This window comes from Salpingoeca rosetta (genome assembly GCF_000188695.1).
Source record: "Salpingoeca rosetta unplaced genomic scaffold supercont1.13, whole genome shotgun sequence".
Taxonomy (NCBI): domain Eukaryota; class Choanoflagellata; order Craspedida; family Salpingoecidae; genus Salpingoeca; species Salpingoeca rosetta.
In genome coordinates, this window is record NW_004754921.1 from 1,143,951 (window position 1) to 1,161,902 (window position 17,952).

The 17,952-nt window shown below is 55.4% G+C and overlaps 5 protein-coding genes across 5 annotated transcripts in view; 1 reads left to right on the forward strand and 4 right to left on the reverse strand.

Annotated features, from left to right (window-relative positions):
* The window catches only part of PTSG_05679 (uncharacterized protein), a gene marked incomplete at both ends in the record, with an annotated part of 3,399 nt that extends 3,299 nt beyond the window's left edge, over positions 1-100 (forward strand). Inside the window, one exon of the mRNA XM_004993490.1 lies at positions 83-100. Coding sequence (XP_004993547.1) covers positions 83-100 — 18 coding nt within the window. The remainder of the gene's footprint in view (positions 1-82) is intronic.
* Positions 101-808: 708 nt separating this feature from the next.
* Positions 809-2,367, reverse strand: PTSG_05680 (uncharacterized protein; the record flags this gene model as incomplete). Its single annotated transcript, XM_004993491.1, has 2 exons — positions 809-1,679; positions 2,003-2,367. The coding sequence occupies 2 exons, from the start codon at positions 2,365-2,367 to the stop codon at positions 809-811; spliced, it is 1,236 nt and encodes a 411-aa protein (XP_004993548.1).
* A 349-nt stretch (positions 2,368-2,716) lies between these two features.
* On the reverse strand, positions 2,717-6,809 carry PTSG_05681 (uncharacterized protein; the record flags this gene model as incomplete). The annotated part of the gene is made up of 10 exons (XM_004993492.1): positions 2,717-2,773; positions 3,048-3,140; positions 3,351-3,434; positions 3,725-3,783; positions 4,053-4,386; positions 4,682-4,920; positions 5,249-5,329; positions 5,612-5,930; positions 6,427-6,535; positions 6,754-6,809. 10 exons carry the CDS (start codon positions 6,807-6,809, stop codon positions 2,717-2,719), a joined length of 1,431 nt encoding a protein of 476 aa, XP_004993549.1.
* A 624-nt stretch (positions 6,810-7,433) lies between these two features.
* On the reverse strand, positions 7,434-14,561 carry PTSG_05682 (uncharacterized protein; the record flags this gene model as incomplete). Its single annotated transcript, XM_004993493.1, has 16 exons — positions 7,434-9,309; positions 9,669-10,234; positions 10,454-10,699; positions 10,906-10,968; positions 11,157-11,255; positions 11,373-11,532; positions 11,680-11,760; positions 12,206-12,289; positions 12,443-12,526; positions 12,727-12,813; positions 13,200-13,283; positions 13,405-13,488; positions 13,666-13,749; positions 13,878-13,961; positions 14,183-14,266; positions 14,437-14,561. The coding sequence occupies 16 exons, from the start codon at positions 14,559-14,561 to the stop codon at positions 7,434-7,436; spliced, it is 3,891 nt and encodes a 1,296-aa protein (XP_004993550.1).
* A 633-nt stretch (positions 14,562-15,194) lies between these two features.
* PTSG_05683 (uncharacterized protein) overlaps positions 15,195-17,952 on the reverse strand; it is a gene marked incomplete at its 3' end in the record, with an annotated part of 3,470 nt that continues 712 nt past the window's right edge. The window contains exon 2 of the mRNA XM_004993494.1: positions 15,195-17,405. Within this exon, the coding sequence (XP_004993551.1) occupies positions 15,195-17,405 (2,211 nt within the window). The remainder of the gene's footprint in view (positions 17,406-17,952) is intronic.

Below are 17,952 nucleotides of genomic sequence, written 5' to 3' on the forward strand. Positions count from 1 at the left end.
GTGAGTGTGTGTGTGTGTTCGTGTGTGTGTGTGTGTGGGGGGGGGTTGTTCCAGTGTGTTGCGCCAACCTCTTCATGTCAAGGCGTTTTCAAGTGAGTGAGTGAGTGTGTGTGTGTGTGTGTGTGTGTGTTCTCCTGTATGTTCTGTGATGATGGCTGGTTTCGTGGTTATTCGCTCTCGTTTTGTGTGTGTTCAAACCAGCAGCAGTTCCTTGCTGCTCTCTGCGCTCCTTTCTTCCCACACACTCCTTTGTTCCCCCGTCACTTTTGTTCCTTCCAATGTTTTCATCTTCTGTCGCTTCCTCTACTCCTCCACCGTGCACATGCACATTGTTGGTTGTTTACTGGTGAGGGGGGGGGGGTTGCTTATCGCACACGCTGTTACAACATGCGGGAAGCAAGTACACCCACCAACTGTCAGCACGCTATGGCTGCTGTGCACGCGTGCGTGCATGCATGTACACAAACAAGCGCAAGTGGGCATGAAGACGGCTGCAAACCTGCAATCAAAGCACAAGAAAGGTGTGCAGTCCCAAGAGCAGGAGCATTTAGTCGCGCTGCCACCTTAGACACCATGAAGAACAACTCCTTCGTGTCGCAAATAACAGAGATATGAACAAGAGGGGGTGGAATGAGGTCTATTAATGCAACAAGCAAGTCAAGCAAGGGAATATTAGCCTCTGTGTGACGAGTGTCACGAAACAAACACACAAACAAACACGAACACAAACAAACACGAACACGGATAGACACACATACACAAACAGGCGTGCGTGCGTGCGCGCGCGCGTGTGTGTGTGTCTGTCTGCCTAAGAGATGAGGGAGGCAAAGAGCCGCCTGCGCTGCTTGAGAATCGCGCGCATCTGTTGTAAACTGGACAATTTCGCTGCTGCCTCCAAACTCTCTTGCACCGAGTCATCAACATCACCATCAGCATCAGCATCACCATCACCTCTGCCACCGCCGCCGTCCTCTTCGCGACCGCTGAATTGCATTGTTGATACAGCAACAGCCACACTACCACCATCATCAGCGTCACCACCACCATCAGCATCATCATAGTCCTTCACGCCATCACCGTCACCACCGTCGCCGTTGGCAAGCGAGATTGGACCGCTGTGTTCCGTCTGCACGCCAATGCTCACGCTCACAGCGCGACGCAGCACCTTGTCGCCCGGGCGGAGGTGGTGGCCGCTGCTCGCATCGCTCACGGCCTCCACCGGTGTCGTCGTTGCGGTCGACATTGACAACACGTCGTGCGTGGATGTCACGGCGCTCACCATCACCGACGACGCCTTCATGTCACGAGCAGTGTCCGCACCATCTTTGGTGGTGTCATTGTGCGGCGGGTTGGGCGAAACGGCCCTCACGTCCACCGCTTGTCCGTCTGCCTGCAGCGCGAGCATCTCTCCCAGCGGCATCTGCATCGAATCGCTCAAGAGCTCGCCACCAATTTCACCGTCGCCGCCACCGCTGGCCTGTACATCGGTGTCAACGCCATCACCATCATCATCATCATTGCCGCCATCATCGTTGTGTGCGTCGCGTGCAATGGAGGTGCTCTGCGATCTGCGATCAGGCGTTGGTGAGAACACATCATCCACATCGTCGTTGTTGCCGCCGTCGTTGTCGTGGTGGCGGGCTGCAGTGACAGGGGACCTATCGCGAACCAGAACAGCACTACGCGGATTGAGGGAGAAGGGAAAGGCGCGAGGGAGGGAGGAGGAAGGGGGGAACAAGGCGTGAGGATGCGATGTGGGCAGACACAACAAGCGGAGACGCCCATGGTATGGCAGACATAGGGATGGTGAATGGATAGTCGTTGGCAGATCAAGACATGAAACACACACGCGCGCGCACAGACATAGAAGCAGGTACATGTACATAGACACATACAGAAGCAGGTACACACACACATAGACACACACACAGAAGCAGGTACATGTACATAGACACACACAGACACACACTGACGCAGACACACACAAACACACAATGCACACCTGCGGGGAAGGCCGCTGCGTTTGCGTGCGCGCGTGCGATTTCGCACACCATTTCTCGATGGACGGCCGTTGGACGGCGGGCGCGGCTGATGTTTCACCGCTGGCGCTGATGGCGCTGGCGAAACGCCCTCACTCTCCTCGTGCCGTTGTTGTTGGTGGTGCTGGCTGTCGTATGTGTGGTGCTGGTTGTCACTTGCTGTGTGCATGTGTTCATCACTGTCATCATGCACACGCTCGGCGTCGCTGCCCTCCAGCTGGGCCATCAGCGCCTGCTGCTCCAACTCCACGCGTTGTCGCTCGGCTTCCTCCTCCGCCGAGAACAGCACCGCATCGGAGGCGCGCGCCAGCACCTGCGCCTCTGCCATCCGCTCTTGCACCTCGCTGCTTTGTTGTTGTTGTTGTTGTTGTTGTTGTTGTTGTTGTTGTTGTTGTTGTTGTTGTTGTTGTTGTTGTTGTTGTTGTTGTTGTTGTTGTTGTTGTTGTTGTTGTTGTTGTTGCTTTTGTTCTTCTGCTTCCTCGGCCAGGCGACGCCTCTCCTCCCTGCACACACGCGAGTCGTATTGTGTACGTGTGTGTGTGTGTGTGTGTGTGTGCGGATACGTGAGCGTGTGCGTCACAACTGTGATATAAATGACCGTTGGCATGCACACAACGCTATGTTGCAACACTGAACAAACGCGACAAGCAACGTGTCAGACGAAAGAGCTGTGTGGATTACCGTGCTGCGCGCTGCCGCTCTGCTCGCTTCGCCTCATCCGCTTCCTTCAGCGCCTGAAGGCAAAGTCGGGGAGGGGGTGGGGGTGGACAGAGAAGGTAGCACACCATATGCACGCAGTGAGTGGCACATGTATCCATGGTTGGTGCACTCACGCCACCACAAACACGCAGCCACGTAGGCAAACACAAACGCGGCTAAACAACAAACAAAGCGCCGACAAACACAGGCGCAAGTACACACACACACACACACACATGCTCACACTCACACAGGCATCTACACCTATGAACACACACGTGCACATGCATACAGAGCGGAGCGCAGTACCTGCAGGGCCTCGATGCGTTTCTGCTGCTCCTCCTCTTTCCTGCGCCGCGCCGCCTTTTCATCTTCATACTGCTGGCGAATCTTCTCTTGCTCCTGCAGCAGCCGTCAGATACACATACACACACACGCATGCACGCACGCCATGGCGTGAGCGAAATGTGGGCCTGTGGCAAGGAGTGCGCAATTTCAGCCAGACGTGTGCACACAACACAACACAACACAACACAACACAACACAACACAACACAACACAACACAACACAACACAACACAACACAACACAAGCCAAACAACGCACACTGACCTTGATGATTCTCTGCTGTTCGAGTTCTTCCTCGCGCTGTTCGGCCTCAAGCCGCCGCTGCCGCTCTCGTTTCTTCTCCTCAATCTGCACACGAAGAGGGAAGAGGGTGGGTTATGTGTGTGAGTGTGTGTGTGTGAGCGAGTGTGGTGTGTGTGTGTGTGTGGTTTGTGCGTGGTTTGTGTGTGGTTTGTGTGTGTCTTATCGACGTGTTTGGTAGTGATGAGGCTGCAAGCAACACTGTGGCACCGAAAAACTGGCACGCAGCACAATCGCTACATCACACACACACACACACACACACACACACACACACACACACACACACACACACAGAGACACACACAGACACACAGACACACACACACAGGGCGTACCTGCTGGCGAATTGATTCTTGCTGCGCCAGCTGTTGCATGCGCTTTCGCTCCCGTTCATCTTCACATAGGCACGCAGGCACCAAACGTGAAAATGTGTCCGTGAGCTGTGCCAATTCACATAAGTCTGACACAACATGTCTCAGTACACGTTCTGGCCTTGCACACGCACACGCACACGCACACATAGCACACCACGTAACAAACACACACATAACACTGAACACACAACACACGACACACAACACACGACACACAACACACAACACACAACACACAACACCCGCACACACACACACCTCCCCTTCCGCCGCGTTTTTGTTGACTCACCGACATGCATGAACCCCTGCTTGTTGAGGTGCGCAATGCTGGCACCGTCCACCGCGGGTGAGTGTGACGTCATGGACTGGCCCATGAATGACGCGTTCAAGTCAAGTCCTCCTCCCTCCGCGTCTCCATGATAGGCGCCGTTTGCCACGCTGAGATTGGCGTGAAACGCGCTTGTGCTGTGCCGTGCTGCGTTCCGCGACGACACGTGGCGCACAGACGCGGAGAACGGGGTTGACGGCGGGGGTGATGTGTGGTGCGGTGACGCCATGACGGATGATGATGACACGTGCTGCGATGCGCGCACGGGCGACGACCACGGATTCCCTTGCAGCGCCTGGCGTTGAGTGTATGCGAGTGTTTGTGAGTGAGTGAGTGAGTGAGTGAGTGAGTGAGTGAGTGAGTGAGTGAGTGAGTGGGTGAGTGAGTGAGTGAGTGAGTGAGTGAGTGAGTGAGTGAGTGAGTGGGTGAGTGAGTGAGTGTGTGTGTGTACATACATGTATATGTGTGTATGTGTGCGTGTATGTGAGTGTATGTGTGTGTTAATGTGTGTATGACGAGATATGCTGGTAGGTTAACATCCTCTCTCCCAAACCACCCCGCCACCAAAACACACGCCCCCACAACCACACCTGGTCTCTCTCGCGCTCCATCTGCTGTTCAAGCTCCAGTCGCCGTTTTTTCTCGCGCATCTGTTCTGCCAGCGCCGCGCGCAATTCCTCCTGTTTCCGCTGCTTGCTGGCAACCTCGTCTCTTGCGTCATGCCCGGGTCCTCCCGTGCCCATGGGTGGGGCGTGTGGGATGGGATCCACGCGGTGCGGAGGCTTCATCCGCATGGGGTGACTCAGCGACTGCGATGTGATGCTCAGCCCTGTTGCAACACGTGGATCACGGTGATGTACGCGTGAGCACACAGACACACGGACCAGACACGGGAAGGAAGAACAGAGCACATCGTTGCTCTGTGTGCACGAACATGCAGACAGAAAGGCAGGCAGAGACCGCAGACAGTCAAACAGGCAGGCAGGCAGACACACCCACCCACACACACACACACCCGCCCACCCCCACCTACCCACACACACACACACACACACACACACACACACACACACACACACACACACACACACACACACACACACACACACACACACACACACACACACACACACACACACACACACACACACACACACCTTGTCTGCTGGACGGGGATGATGGCGGGCGCATGCGACGCGAAGAGGGGCGGCTGCGAACAGGCCCGCTCGTCATCTTGCCTGGGGTGTGTGCACAGGGTGGGAGCACGAGAAGGACGGGGCATGAGGAGGCGAATGAGGATCGTACATCGCAAGACGTGTGATGCAATGCAAGTGAAGATACAGACGCACTGAGTGCCGTTGCAGACAGACAGAACAGACAGAACAGACAGACAGACACACACACACACACACAGACACACAGACACACAGACACACACGCACGCACAAGCACACACGCACACACATACAATGACACAGACACACACACACACACCTCCCCCCCCCCCCACAATGACGCACCTGTGACGGCATCGACGTGGTACACCTCCTGGATGGTGTTGCTGTTGTTGGCGGGGACGTGGCCCCACGGGTTTGGCGCATCTCTGCCACCGCCCGTTCGCCCCTGAGATGCGGTGAGCGTTGCCCGCATGGAGGCGGGCACATCTCGCTGCAGCGGTGCCGTCTGCGCCAGTGTTGGGCCGCCCTTTGCCCGCGCTTGCTGGCCACCGTTGGGGACGGCGAGGCCACGGCCGGATACGGAGGCGGAGAAGTCGGGCTCAAACTGATCCGACGCGTCGCTCTGCTCTTGTTTTGTTCGCTCGCGGCGTTCCGAGTCCACCTTGAATGGAAGAAGCACCGGGGGAGGGGGAGGGGCGTAACAGGCACAAAACGGGCACAGAAATGAGCATAGAAACGCATCCCACAGCAAGGCCACGTGAGCTGACCATATTCAATCACTTGCGTGTTTTGCGCGAGAAAACGGAGGTGCCATGCAGAGGTGCCATTCAGGTGCCATCACACACACACACGTACACACGCACACGTACACACATACACATGCACACACACGCACACACACATGCACACACACATGTACACACATACACATACATAATGTAACACATGCACAAACACAGACATACGTACGAACCTGGGATAACAATGTGCCAAGGACACTTTGGCTTGTGGGACCGCCATTTCTGTGGAAGTGAGGCGAAAGCGTGTTAATGAGGGCTGCTCACCCAACATATGCATCAACAGCAGTCACAACTGAAAGTCGACGACAGGAACACGAGCAGGCAAAGACAATAATCAAAGCACGTGACATCAATCACGTGAACGCACGGTTTCTTGGCTGCAGGCTGTCCCTGGCGTCTTCTTGTGCGCTGCGGGCCTGTGCCTCCGATGGCAAGGCTGCTTCGCGTCGCCTTCTTCTTGTTTCGACTACGCTCGAATGCGTATGCATGTGGCCGTTGAAACGCAACAAAAGGTGAGCCGCGTCACTTCAGGGTAGAGGAGTACAAGCAGTCACTGTTGCCAGCACACAAAACGAAACGAACACCAAACACACACACACACACACACACACACACACACACACACACACACACACACACACACACACACACACACACACACGCACACACACACACACAACGTACGCGGCAATCTTTCTTGGATCCATGGCCTTGGCAGCCATTCCGCTGCTGTGGCTCATGTTTGAAGTGTGCGTGCGTGCTGGTGGTGCCTGGTGCTGCTGCTGACTGGTGAGAGTGGTCGAGAATGCATCAGAAGACGAAGGTGACAAGCAGCAGCGTTGCTGTTGTTGCTGTTGCTTTTGTTGTTTGTGTGGGCTGTCGCCAAGAAGCTAGCAAATTTCACGCGACTGAAGTCAGTTTATTGCGCGCAACGTGTGGTTGTGTGTGTGTGTGTGTGTGTGTGTGTGTGTGTGTGTGTGTGTGTGTGTGTGTGTGTGTGTGTGTGTGTGTGTGTGTGTGTGTGTGCACGAATATGTCATGGCTTTCTCTATGCTTGCAGGCAGACACATTCACTTTGAGCCATGTTAAGATGTCTAGATGTTTACTCTTCACTCGTTCACTCTCTGCCGAAAACGAAAGGGCTTCCTTCAAAACAAGCACCCAAGCAGTCGTCTAGTTGTACTGTCGTACTCATCGTCGTGGGAATGAAAGAATGAAACAAAAAACAACAAACAACACACGTCACCCACACCGCAAGAGCGTGCAAGCACAACACACAGCAGTCCCAGAAGACGGCCCCGTGTTTTGCGCCTCAATGCAAGAATGCATCCATGTCTCTAATTATGCGCCAACTGCTTAGGCACTCAGGCTTGAGGGCCACCGAAAGTCCGCGCTTGCGAGATCAGCTCGATGGCGTGCGCGGGCGCCACACCACTGGCTTCGAGAGTGGCGGCCGTGAATTTGCCTCGTTGCACCATTGTCACCAGCGTCGCAAGGCTCTTGATGCCGTGGTGATTCAACGCTTCGCGAACTCGTGGCAACAGTCGTAACTGTTTCAGCCAAGCTGTCAGCGTTTGATCAAAGTATTCCTCTTCCTCTTCATCTTCTTCCTCCTGTCGCGCATATGGAGGCGGTCCGAGTGCTTCCGATGTCACGGCTTTCACACGCCTGATCGTGTCTGCCCCTGCCAAGGTCGCAGGCGGTGCAGAGTTCCAAGGTCTGGGTGGCAGCAGAGATCCGAACTTGTCGGTGATCTCGCTTATTGAAACAAAATCGTCCCCAAGACGCATGCGTTCCGTGCGGCACTGAGCTGCGCTGTCGAAAGAAAGCAGGGAGGTGTGGTCGAAGGGAAGCAGAAGGTACGTCTGGAGGTCACGGTGATAGCGCTCCGGCATAGCAACGCTGATCATCGCAGACAGCTGCTTGACAAGCTCGTGTGGCTGCGGCCCCTCAACGTGGATCTTGATTCCACCAACGGCAGGAACAAGCTGAAGCTCCACTCTGGATGCCGTGCCGATGTCGATGATGGCGTGGGTGCGGCTCAGTTTGGGTTCTTGCGAGTACGAGCAGTCATGCCCAATGCGGCCCAGGATGTGCGCCAGAAGCAAAGTGAAGATGCCCTCCGGTAAGAAGGACTTGTGCCGGATTGCGTCGACCGTCATGCGTGCTGTTCGTGTCACGTGATCACCATTCAAGAAGAAGCTGAGGTAGACAGTGTTGGCCTCATACCCAGCGTACGGGTGGGCAAGTTTTGCTGCCGTCGCACTCAGCGTCACAGACGAACCAAAATCGTTTGGTGGCGTGTCCAACCGCATCGGTAAGATGGCTGGAATCAGGAACTTTCGCGATTGCTGGTGCTTGGGCTGTTTCTGTGTACCGTGAGGGCTCTTGGTGCAGTCCGCCAGAGGCCGGGCATCTTCACACTCCACACACAGTCCATACTCGATCATCAAGCGAAGAAACGGCTCGACCATGTCAGCTCGCATGTCCTGCCACAGCACGTCGAGGACACGGCGATGCAGGATACCACGCTGAACGAGGTCGTCCCACAGGTGCGCGCCAACCTTGACTGCTTCTTGGTCATGTGCGCCGCGGTGCAAGTCAAAGTTGCGGATGACACGTGCCATCATGTCCACCGCCCACTGTGGGCTGAGAATCACAAAATTGTGCATGTCGCCAATGTCGTGGAAGTACAGCACTAGCGAATAGAGACCAAGGTACTGCATGCACATCCTCGCGTCATGCTTGGTGATCAGGCCATGCTTGCGTGTGATGGCTTCAACTTCATCCATGGCCATCAGATCTCTGCCCTGCTCTTTGTACGTGGCCATGAGCTCGTCGTACACCTTGATGTACGCCACTGGCACATCCTGATTCACAAACGGCTGCTTCAATGCTGTGGTGGAGATGGTCTGGCGCAGGTCCTGGATCATGGGGTCGTTGATGGACTTGGTGTTGTCCACGGGCCAGAACCACAGGCCGTGCTTGTCGTTGCGCACAACGGAAGGGAAGGCGGGATGGCAGCGGAAGCGTCTGTACAGCTCTGGGGAGATGCCTTCTTGCAGCTTATTCGATGTCACGTTATCAGCAAAGGTGCCGACCATGAGCACCGGTGCGCCCTTGGCGTGGAGGTGCAGGGAGGAGAGCCAGTAGTTAATAAACTCCCACGCCTCGGCCCGCTTGCTGGGGTTGGGGTGCAGCAGATCTTCCATGGAGAACACCAGGAGGTAGACCGCATTCCTGATTGTGTTGTGCAGGGATCAGTCGGGTTGGCACAGTGGCATGTAAGCAGCATATTGGATGAAGAGACGCAGGAATACGACAGGCATGCGTATCAAAGCGCGCACCACAGACACACACAGACACAAACACACACACACACACAAACACACACAATGCACAGACACACACAATGTACAGACACACACAATGTACAGACACACACAATGTACAGACACACACAATGCACAGACACACACAATGTACAGACACACACAATGCACTCACACACACACACACACACAATACACTCACACAGACACACACACACAGACACGCATGCACGCAGTGTGCGCGCACATCGTCGCGACTTCACTTACTCTGTGAGGAAAAAGGGGTGGAAGATGTAGAAGGTGGACTGGCCGCCCAGGTCAAACACCTTAAACGTGACGCGTGCCTTGCCCTCGCCCATTGTCACGTCAAGGTGAAGGTCTTTGATGGCTTTCTCCATCTCCTCTGAAGGGACGACGGATTGACTGGGCATTGTTGATGTGCTGTAGTTGCGACGATGCTTCATGTCTCGTCTTCGACTTGAGGGAACAGAGGAATTGGACCACGATCGCCGCTTGTTGGGGCGTCTTGCTCTTGCTGGCTGCTTTGAGCGACAAGTGTCTCGCTTCTCTGCCTCGTGAACTGCCGTGGCTTCCTCGGGTTCCCTCAGTACTTCGTCCTCTTCCTCGTCCTCGCGCTCTTCCTCATCACTGCTCACGTGTTCCACGCCTTGTTGCTGCTGCTGTTGTTGCTGCTGTTGCTGGTGGACGCGCTGCTCACGCTCCTTCACTGCTTTCATCATCGCCACTCTCATGGCCACGTCCATTCCAGTGGTCTTTGCCAGGCCCGCGTCTCGGAGAGTACGCATGTACTCGCTCAAATCACTCCGAACGCGCTGCAATGGTGAGCACATGCAGTGTGTGAGGCGGAGAACCAGCGTGCCTGCAAGCACATACACACACACACACATAACCTTCAACAAGCGAACAACCAAACTGCCAAAACACTTACCAAACAAATAAACAAACTCACACACACACACACACACACACACACACACACACACACACACACACACACACACACACACACACGGACGTGAAGGTAATCACACCTTCCAGTCGCAGACGTCCATGGACTCCACGATGACAGACAGGTCTGTGGTTTCAGCGCCAAAGGTGGAGTGCTCGTCCCTGTTGAAGGCAGCCCCCATGAGGGAGTTGAGAGTGGTGGTTTTGCCTGCACGGCCCTGGCCAACCAGCATCAACTTGGCACGGCCTGCCATCTGTGTATCTGAGTGCAGTGCGATTTGGTGCATCGCCGCCATCACGTCGGCCTCACGCTGCGCCTGATGTTGGGGCTGATGATGATGATCATCCAGGGTGAGAATAGGAGAATGGGGGTGAGCAGAAGGAATGCCGAGCATTAGTCAAAGACGAGGGGGCACTCAACACACACACACACACACACACACACACACGCTGAACTACGCGTGATTGCAGTCATGCATGCAAGTGCACATTCACAGATTCCCTTGCACCCTCTCCTTCTCAGACCTCGACTCACATCACGTTGGGTCATCGGTGTGTCCTCAGCTGGCGGAAAAGCCGCGTCATGCGGAAGCTCACCCTGTGAGCCAAGATCACATGGCAAGAGAAGCATCGAATCAACATACACACACGCACACCTGTACACGCACACGTATTCGCACAAACAACAACAACAACAACAACCACTACTTGCAGCATTCACAATCAGCACTACACACGATAGGGCACAACATGCACAGACGGCGTGCGGTGGAACTTTCCCCGAACCTTGCCGTTCTTGATGGTTTCATCGACACGACATTTCCGAAGCAGGGACACAATGGCTTGCTGGTTGTGTCGATATGCAAGATGGAGCGGTGTGTCGCCCTGCGTTGAAATTGAAGGCGAGACAGCAGGTCGGGTTGAGTGTAAGAGAGGGAGCAGGGGTTTTAGTTCTCGCAGAACACTACAGACTTGCAGACACTGACGTGCTCTGCTTCCTACCTCTTCATTTTGTTGGTCGAGGCGAACGTGGTCTTCATTAATGAGCGACGTCACGAGCTGGACATTTCCGTGCTTGCAGGCATCGAAGAGCTGCTGCTGCTGCTGCCTGTTAACTTCGCGTCCTTCGTTAAATGCCACTTGCCCCTCAGGGTCTTTTTCCCTGCGGCCATGCAGTCCAATAAGATTATCCATTCGGTGAAACAGCATGAGTGCGGCAAGACACACATGCATAGCGAGCAATAGAGCTCTCTCCAAACGTCAGGGCACGGCAATGGCCGAGCAATGCAGTGGTGAATGTGTCACGGACCATTTGCCTGTCCAGATTTCACGATGAACGGGCACGGCAGCCCCGAAAGCGCGAGCAGTGGCAGTCGAGTTGTGGCTCAACCTGAAGTCAGCGTAAACGAAGCACTCTCGTGTTAGAGTGAGGTGGGTCGGCGACACAGCATGAAACCATGAAACGAGTGTCGTGTGTGTGTGTGTGTGTGTATGTGTGGCGTGTTGTGTGTGCGTGCGCGTGTTGTGTGTGCGTGCGCGTGTTTTGTGTGCGTGCGCGTGTTGTGTGTGTGTGTGTGTGTGTGTGTGTGTGTGTGTGTGTGTGTGTGTGTGTGTGTGTGTGCGGGCGCGCATGTTGTGTGTGTTGTGTGTGTGTGTGTGTGCGGGCGCGCGTGTTGTGTGTGTTGTGTGTGTGTGTGTGTTGTGTTCTAGTCATGTCATACCAAGCAAAAATGCAAGAAAAATCATGCACAGCCGTCAAGAGCAGAAGCCATTGTGTATTGAGAGGAAGAGGACACAACAGCACAACACGACGCCCGAACTTCAAAACAACGTACGTGAGCACTCTGAGTGAGTGGTTTTCATGAAGAGAAGCGCCCAGCTCTGCACCGCCACCAGGCGTGATGGTGTTGATGTCCAAGCTTGACCGGACAGCAAGAGAACACAAAGTAGGAACAGCAATGAGCCGAGGAGACAAAACATGTGGGAGGTGCACAGTGCGGATCGCAAAGCAGATACTTGCTGTTGAACCAGATGCAAATATCAACTCCCAATCAGCCCTGCCAATCACATACCCAAGCGTCGTCACTGCCTTGTTGCGTCGGAGCATGTTGGCCAGTGCGACCGCTGATGAATCACTGAGTCCGTTGCAATTGAGCCTGAGCAACCGCAAATGCGAATGCGGACGTGGTCGTAGCACATGTACAAAGGTGATGTGGGTGTTGAGGTGATCATAAACGAGCCGATTCGGGCAGAACAAGGGGCTCATGCAGGAGCTGATGATCACAGAGCTGCAGAAGCGAGGCAATTCATATTGATGTTCAACTGGTGGTGTGATGGAGGGGCTGATCGAACGAACCATAACACTTGCAGCGTAGAGTTGTCCGTCTCAAGTGCCTTTGCCAATGCCTCAACACCAGCATCACCAATGGCATTCTCCCCCAGCCTGTTGCACAGAGCAGCACGGTGATTCAGTGGTGGGAAGATGGACCGTGTGAGTGACATGACATGATCACAAACAAGTTTTGGTCCCGATTGGTCGATGGCACCTCCCTGCGTGACTGGCACGTTGCCTCAATCGTCCCTGCATTCACACGCCACACACACACACACACACACACACACACACACACACACACACACACAAACAAACAAACAAACAAACAAACAAACAAACAAACAAACAAACAAACAAACACACACACATTCGCACACACACATTTGCACACACACAAACACATTCGCACACACACACAAGCCATACACGCGCGCACGCACACATATGCATGTGCACTGAGGGCTGCCGACACGTTGCATCACTCTATCACTCACTTGAGGTGGGTGAGAGTTGTTGAATCTTTCAGCATTTCGGCCAGAGCTTGAGCACCCTTGTGGCCAATGGAGTTGGCGAACAACCTGCCAAGCAATGGGTGGGCGTTGTGCGATAGAAAAGGTGAATGACATCACTGCCTACAAGCACACGCATCCACCAAGTTGGCCCAGCACAAGAGCACAGTTTCAACCCATGCTGACTCACGAGACGTGTGTGATGGTTGCGTTCGTGCGCAACATATTCGCCAGTGCCTCAGCGCCAGCAAGGCCGATGTTGTTATGGTGCAGTCTAACAGATAAGAGAGAGAAACGAGAGACGTTGGCCACACAACACGTTAGCCATGATGAGGCTGCAGCGAACACATGAACGGCTTGAAGGTGGAGAGGAGGCTGAGAATACAGTATGTACTCAGACAGTCAGCATGTCGTGCAGCACGAAGCCACCTCGCCTCGAACGGGCACCCACCGAAGCTCCGTGACGCTCTTGTTGCGGCACAACACGTCTGCCAAAGCTATGGCGCCTTCATTGCCAATGCGATTGCTTTGCAACCTGGAGTCGAGTTGGAGCACGATAGCGATAACGTGGTGAGCGGTGCACGCGCAGGAGGTGCTTCGCGAAGGTTAAGGGCAGGGGTGAGTCATCATCACAGATTGCTCGACACCAATGCCATTGCTTACCGAAGGATCGTGATGGTCTTGTTGCTTGCAAGCATGTTAGCCAAGGCCTTAGCACCATCAGGTCCAATGCAGTTGTGGCCCAGACTATCTCACATAGGCGGTTCAAAGACACCGGGTGAACGGGAGTGAGCACAAGGCATAAGTTCGGGCAAGTCAGCACACAACACAAACAAGGAACACATGGGGTCTTGGGGTGGCATGTTCAGGTTATGTGCTTATGTGATGTTATGCTTATGAGTCATCTCAACAAGCCCACAAGCACAAGAGGTCGTTGCTCCAAAACCTTGAACTGCTGAGCCTCTCACCCTAATAGCTTGACGCATGTGTTTTGCCTGAGCGCGTGGGCGATAACAGTTGCTCCCTGGCTGTCCAGAGACACGAAACCAAGCCTGCCAAGGAGATTGCGAAGAGAGAAAGACCCCTCGTGTAAGCTGTGTTTGCGCCACACCCAAGAAACACAAACAAAGCCCAGGACCGACACACAAGAAGAAGACAAGAGCGCGAAGTGCGGCGAATATCGTGGAAGCAACAGGGCATCACATCACATCACAACACTCACGTGACAGCTGGTCCACATGTACCATCGGCTATGGCTCTGATCTCGTTCTTGCCGTCTTCTCCCAGCTGCAGCGCCGCTATCATCGCTTCTAGCTTCTCCCGCGTTACCCGCGAGCTGGACGCCATGTCGGCTGTTGTGTTTGTGTTGGTTGCCAGCCAGTCCTCCGTTGTTTGCGTTTTGCCTTTTGTGAATTAAATGCAGTCTGTGAATTGGATTCCCAGCAAAGGAGTGCCTCCTTTGTTGCTTGCTGATGGTGATTCTTGCTGCTTGAGCTTGGGCGTCCCAATCGCAATTTGTAACCTCAAACCAAGCCCAACTTTTGGCTGTCGTCTGTGTGACTCACAGGCGCAGGAGGAGGGGTTTGCGTGTGGACACACAAAGCGAACAATCAAGGCCCAAAGCAACGAAGTTAACATAATGTAACAAACACCAGCAATGAAGAGTTAAAATAGATAACAATGGACTGGCAGCAGTGTGACATGACACAGAACACGGGAGAGGACATGACCATCAGAATGCAATGACGCAACAGCGCCTCAGGAACGTGACCTACCCACACCACACCCACGCTCTACCTAACAATGAAATGAGTTGTTCGTGACTAACACACACACATACCCCCCCCCCCACACGCACACACCCACAGCAAACACACACACACACACACACACACACACACACACACACACACACACACACACACACACACACACACACACACACACACACACACACACACACACCCCATGATGATCAGGTCACCGCAGCAAGGCCGTGCGTTCGTCGCAGGAGATGTGGTGGCTGTGCCGCTGCCGCTGCCACTGCTGCCGCCGCTTGCGTGCGTGTGTGCAGAGGGCGAAGGCGGAGACGATAGCAAGCACGCCGCCAGCAGCGAGCAGCACGCCTCCGTATGCGAATATCTGGTGCGGCAAGTCGAGGTCGAGCGCAAAGACGTTGTGGACTGTACCCCAGCGTGGCCATATGACGAGTTGCAGCGCCGTCTGCACGACGAGCGAGAGGGAGAAGCGCGTGGTCATGAGCAGCAGGTACAGGCTGTGGTGCACGCGGGAGGCGTGGTCGCTCCGGTGGATGATGCTTTGCGCCAGCTCCTCATCGGGTGCGCTGTCGTTGGCCGCCAAGTCGTCCTCATCGTCATCACCACCATCATCACCACTGCCGTTGGGATGGTGCGTTGGGTGGTCATCACCGTGCACGTGCCCACGAGGATACCGTGTGTGCATGCACGCTCCACCCCCTCCTCTTCCTGCTTCAACGGCGACGGGGAAGTAGGGTGGCGGCAGCAGCGGCGGTCGTGATGACGAGGGAGGCAAGGGTGGTTGCAGTTGCTCGGGTGAGGCACAGACGCCATCAAGGACGCGGTAGTTGCGGCGGGTGGGTGACTGCTGCTTCGGGCATGTGCATGGCTCAGTGTCGTTGTGGCATTCCACTGCATCCACCAGCATGGTGCGCTTAGCTGCTGCTGCTGCTGCTGCTGCTGCTGTTGTTGTTGGTGCTGTTGGTGCTGTGTCTGCCAGCACTGCAGGGGTGCCTGCTGCCACGCGTACGCGTGTTCCCGCTGCCATTGATGCTGTTGTTGGTGTTCGTGCTGGTTTCGAGCTGATTGAATCGTAGTCCGCCACCCGAGAAGCAGCAGCAGAAGCAGTAGCAGTAGCAGTAGCAGCAGGAACGGTCGTGTGTTGCGTACATGTGGGGGCGCGGGCCCTGGCTGCTTCTGGCGCGGTGGAGACGACAAAGACGTGCTGCAGGTACTTGCCCATGAAGGACGCGGCAATGACAAGGAACGATTCCGTGATGATGTGGTAGACGGCAAGGCACGCCCCGATGGTGATGATGCTGCGGCAGTAGGAGAGGGCCACGAGCGTCAGGCCAGCAGCCAGCAGCATGCACGCGGCAAAAGGGAAGCTGGCGTGCGACCGCAGGCGCTGCACAGCGGCGTGCACGCTGTCCACATATTGGAGGGAGAGGACGACGGCAGAGGCAACGCCGTATGTGGTGGCGCCAACCAGGCCGTTGAACTTGATGTTGTGGCGGTCGTAGTCGAGCACCAGCAGCGCCCACAGCGTGATGACAACGGTATGCACAGCGCGCAGGACAGCGTACGAGCAGAGCCAGAGGAGCAGGCGCGGGTGTTTGAGGGCGCGGAGGAAGATGCGAGTGGTGCGCGCGGACGAGACAGTGGACACGCCTGACGACGACGAATACGATGCGGTCGGAGGTGTTGTGGATGTTGCCGCTGCTGCTGTTGTTGTGCATGATGATGATGATGATGCTGCTGCTGTTGTTGTGAGTGTCGCGGCGGCTGCTGAGAGTACGCACGAGCGGCTGTGCTGGCCACCGCCATGGTCGCGCTGCAGTGCGTGATGCGCCTGCAGCGTGCAGTTTATGTAAGCGGTGTCTGAATGGAGGAACGCATTGGAGTGTAACGCGTGCGGCTGGTGGTTGTCGGCGCCGTCAGCAGCAGCAGCAGTAGCAGCAGCGTTACACGTGCAGCTGGCGCCATCGTGGCTGCTGGCGTGTGATGTTGTGGCCGGGGACGTGCGGGTGGTGTCGGTGGTGTCGGTGGCCGGGGATGGGACGAGGAGCGGGGACGCAGAGGCGATAGACACCATGTCATCGTGTTGGATGCTGAGGGCCTTGACAGGGGATGGGTTGGCGGAGCTGAAGGCGTGGGAGCTGGTGCTGTTTGGGATGATGCCGGAGAGGGCGCCAAAGAGGATGATGAGGCAGGCGAGGGTGCTGGAGGCAATGGCTACGTAGAAGGTGAAGAGGTACGTGGGGTGCTTGGAGTGCATGGCCAGGCCAAAGCCAATGAGATCGGAGGTGAAGGACGCCGCCATCATGGCCACGCTGCTGTAACCTGCGGCAATCAGGTACGCGCGCCGCGGCAGGTGCGTGAACAGCACGGCCGTCACCAGGAAGATGGCGCAGAAGCCCGTGGTCCACGTGAGCTGCATGCAATGCATGTCACCACCACAGGGATGTGATGGCACGAGGAGGTGGAAGTGGGTGGAAGTGGAGGTGGAGGCGGAGGTGAGGCGGGTGAGGGAAGAAGAGGTGCAGAAAGGGGGGGGGGGGGGAGGGGAACGGGACGTGCGTGTGCGCGCCCACAGATAGACAGAGACAGAGACAGCACACAAACGCACACACACACACACACACACACACACACACACACACACACACACACGCCCTATTTTGACCTATTACAGTGGGGGAGAGTCATGTGCGACTGATCTATAGGGAACTATTTTCTGTGAACAGAGGAAGATGGCATCCGGCCCAGAGCGGGTGAACGACAAAGGCTCGATACCCCTCTCACTTATTCCTGGTGAGTTTCATGCATTTCGACATAAGACATTGTCGCAGACGTTTTTGTACTCCTCCCCGCCCTAGGCGACTGCTCAGATGCTTGGATTGCCTGATAGAGGCCAGAGTGGGATCTCTAATGCACTAATTACCCGGATATCGCGCTCGGCGCTTCAGGACCAGGGAAGT